The following is a 4156-nucleotide window of genomic DNA, read 5'->3' on the forward strand; positions in this document are numbered from 1 at the left end:
TGTCTCCCTAGGTTGCCCATAGGGACCTTTAGAAGGGCCTGATCTGTTCAGATCGTGGCGAGAGCTGGTCAGTGTTTAACGTGCACATTCAGAGCAACCTGTTGTAGCGCACGCCTGTCATGATCACAGGTGCCGGCTCCTCTGTTCAGGACAGGAAAGGGTGGTGTGGGTTGGAGGGGGGGCGGGGGGCCTGCGCTGGTAAGCACCAACAGCCCGACCAGAGCCGGTAACAGACGGAGAGTGGTTTTGGTGCTATGGAATTGTTGAAATATCCCGTAGGATTAATACCAAATGAAAGGCGAGAGCTCTGTGCAAATACTATTATCCATTGACAATAAATAAATAAATACACTTCTATTTGTTATACAGTTGTTATGCAGTATATACCAAAGGTTGAAACTAATGCGGGGTACCCCCAAAAATGGAACTGCAATTTTCATAAAAAAATCAGTTGTTAATAAAAACATTAATTAAATCTCTTAAATGGTATGTGACCCCCCCCCCCCCCCCCCCCCCCAGTTTCTTGCAGGTAGATTAGATGTGAGGTGCCACACTTTTTATTGCTGTACTTCCTGGATGTGTTGGTACGCTGCTTATATCAGTTTTATTAGTAAATGTTAACATTATCGGCAATAGGAATTGATTTGGTCTATTAGAACCTTTATACGGGTGGAAGTGTACCACGTGACTGACTACCTACGTGTCCGCGAGGACATGACGTCATTAATCTGATTAAAATTAGCTCTACTGGGTCTAGGGTAGGTTGGTGATATTCCGACCCCTTATGGACGCACCACACTTGTAGAAGGTACTCCCACTCCAAAACATTAATCCTGTTGTTTCCCATAGCGTCGACATGCATATTCTAATCAGTAGTGGTCCACTCTAGCCAATCGGTGCCTGTTTCTTTTATATATTATCATTTTATTGGCTAGTGTCGATCAGGATAAAACCGACCCCATTCCGGTAAATTCTGACTACACATCCCGTATAATTCCGACTACTACCGAGATTCTACCAGGGTAATTCCGACCCCCTCGGAGTGTTTTAAAAAAATATATGTACCAGGTAAAACTAGTAGCGTATAATATTCCTGGCTGGTTTTTTTTTCACTGTGAACAAAAATTAATATGCAATGAAATGGACAGCGAATGTGTATTACAGTGTGAAAATATCTTCAAGTCAAAACATATCACATATCACATATCACATATTACTGTTATAATCTACATCACTATTGAAATAGCTGAACATCATTAAACATAGAAAACTAATTAAACTTTGGTATTTTTAACAGTCAACATGCATTAACAATATATATCTATCATGTATGGGCAGTGTGTGTTTTTAACGTCCGTTGACAATGGTCAGAGACTGACCACAGGAAGCCAAGTTAAAAACATTTTGCACAATAGCAACTTTGTCGTCACGACATTTAAAACCAAAGGAACACCTCTGTCTGAAGCCCGTTCGTCTATTTATAAATTCAGCCGGCACCGAAGCTTTCAAGTAAAATATACCCCTTGAAGAAGTATGTTCGTCCATGAATTTAGAAATTAACCGAGCAGAGTTCCTGTTAAAGTATGCAACTTTGCGTTCACCATCAAATATTGCAACAGCGTTGGAATCATACACATTCATTGCATCTCTTCTAGCTTGATAAATACATCCTACCCGCAGTTCCCTCTGACCATAGTGGCTCATGCCCACTGCATACACAGGTCTTATTATAACATTTTTCATGATGATCAATTCTGTAAAACACGAGAAAAACATAATCAAAGATGAAAGACATACCTTTCATTAAACAAGGAAACGGTCAAGAGTGAAATGGATAAAGTTTCTGTGACATATGCCACTTTCGTTTAAAAGCATAAATAGCTACAGACAATTTTGGTGTTCATTTGATTTTTTTTAAATTCAACTTTCCTTTTGCGTTCCGCTTTTTGTTGTAATTTTCTTGTTTTGTCCTCTATTGCTGCCCTTTTTTGTGCTAGAACCTGTTCACTGGTAAGAATTCTGTGTCCTGTTAATGAACGCTTTGACTTAGCAGACATGTCTGCAGCTACCTTTGGCAGTGAAAATATATTGTCTAACTCCAAGTTCCAAGTAACATGATCTAAAGTGGAGCCTCCCATTGATAGGTTTTCTAACAAAGACCCAGCAGAAGATGGTACACAAGTAGCTGGCAGTTCTGAAGACAAAACTGCAGGCGACAATGCTAATTGATCATCATTCCCCATAAGAACAGACATCGCCAGTGCAGAGAGGTCAGCATCTTCAGGCTCCGAGTTGATGGAGTTTAGAGTTGGTGAACTTTCGGATCTAGATGTGTCTGACATTGCGGAGTCTGAAGATGTTGATTCTTTGATATTGGCAGTGTCATTGACTAATTCTTTGTCAAATGAATCAATAGACGGGCCTGTAGGACTAGACAATGTGTGGTTTGATTTGGATGTTTGTGGTTGTGGAAGAGGTTTATCAAATGCCAAAGATGGTGCAAAAAGGGATTCTGAGACGGCCTTTGGGTTAAGTGGATAAATACCGGTGGAGCGAAAGCCTGCTGTGATGTTTTCACAAGTAATACCGTCATCCCATGCTTTCCGGAAAATACGTGGCCAAGTTGCTTTATTAATAACATGCGACGGATGTTCGGAAAGGAACTCCGTGCAGGTTCTGTTATATGCCTTAGAAAAAGGGCCAAAAACTGCCTTATCAAGTGGCTGCAATGCATGTGTGGTGTGGGGTGGGGTGGGGTGGCAAAGCCAATATTGAAATGTTCTCTTCTGCTGCATTTTCAAGCAAGCCAATTACCTCATGGGAACTATGGGAGTCAAGGATCAAGAGCTGTGACCGCTCAGGGCCACAGTGCTTGAGAAATACTTCCGGGAACCATTCCTCCACAATGACATCACACATCCACGCCCAAAAAGTCCCCTCTGGAGCGTCAAGAGTGGCAAAAGGACGGAGTGATTTTTCCGTTTTTCCCTTGCAAACACACATGGGAGGCATTGCCTGACCACATGCATTTACGCATGCTAACACAGTAATATTCTCCCTAGAGTTTGAAACCCTGCTCGTTACATTACGTTTCCCTTTTGCTGAACATATGTGTACTGGGGTGTGCTCGAACTGTTTTCCAGTCTCATCTAAATTCCAAATGAGATGGGGCTTTTTTGTAATGTCAAGAGTATTCATGACAATACTTAGTTCATCAAAATATTTTTGAACGACAGGGCGGTTAAGCATTCTAGCACGAGAAGTTGTCAACTTCTCGGGCTTTCTAAGTACAAGCTCTGGGTGGCGCATTTTTAAACCCTGCCACCAATCATCCCCGGGGTAACCATTTTTAAAAGGGGTCTTAATTTTCAAAGATGTACAAAGGCGCAACACTTTAAGTAGCAGTTGTTTTTTGCTGATGCCGAAACCTTTGTTGGCAGCTTCTATGACCTTTTTTACCAGAGCTTCTTCAATCTTTGGTGGCAGAACAGGCGGTCTTCCAGGCCTCGAACCACTTGTATATCGGCCGCAAACGTGGTCGATGATAGTTGTTTTAGGGACTCCAAACACTTTGCTTGCTTTTTTATATCCCATCAACCAGGTTCGCACCGCGGTCACTGCATCATCCAAATTCTTTCGATCGTATCGCATAGTTTTATTTGGTACCATATCCTATTAAATTAAATTAACCGAAATTAGGCCTACTGATAAAATCTTTAATTTTGTTGTTGTTGTTGTTGTTATTGTTGTTGTTGTTTAATATGTTAATATGCTTGCCTGAGGTGTTTGAGTCTCAGGATCAAATCACATCCGTGGACCTGTCCAACTGATTGACTTTTGCTTTGTTTTGTTCCAACCAGTGCATCACGACTGGTATATCAAAGACCGTGGTATGTGCTGTCCTGTCTGTGTAAATGAGCTCTTGCAGCTAATGGAATAATGTAGGTTTCCTCTGATGACTACACGTCAGAATTAAGCTTAGCAAATGTTTTACTGCCATTAGCAGATTATTAATTAATCAATGTACTCTAGTGGTGTCGTTAAACAAAACAAACTTTCACTTTTTGTTTAATGGACTTAGGGATCGTTTTTTCGTTTGTTGTTTTTTTGTGTTTTGTTTTTGTTTTTAAATGTATGTATTTTATAGACATTCTAT

General features: G+C 40.8%; 1 protein-coding gene across 1 annotated transcript; it reads right to left on the reverse strand.

Annotated features, from left to right (window-relative positions):
- Positions 1 to 2715: 2715 nt before the first annotated feature.
- LOC121369942 lies at positions 2716 to 3669 on the reverse strand. The gene has a single exon (XM_041495025.1). The coding sequence runs from the start codon at positions 3667 to 3669 to the stop codon at positions 2716 to 2718; it is 954 nt and encodes a 317-aa protein (XP_041350959.1).
- Positions 3670 to 4156: the final 487 nt, after the last annotated feature.

The sequence above is a fragment of the Gigantopelta aegis genome, chromosome 4, assembly GCF_016097555.1.
Source record: "Gigantopelta aegis isolate Gae_Host chromosome 4, Gae_host_genome, whole genome shotgun sequence".
NCBI lineage: Eukaryota > Metazoa > Mollusca > Gastropoda > Neomphalida > Peltospiridae > Gigantopelta > Gigantopelta aegis.

What these genes read in the sequence shown, in the direction of transcription:
- LOC121369942 (XM_041495025.1), bottom strand. Translation starts at nt 3,669, where the DNA reads ATGGTACCAAATAAAACTATGCGATACGATCGAAAGAATTTGGATGAT.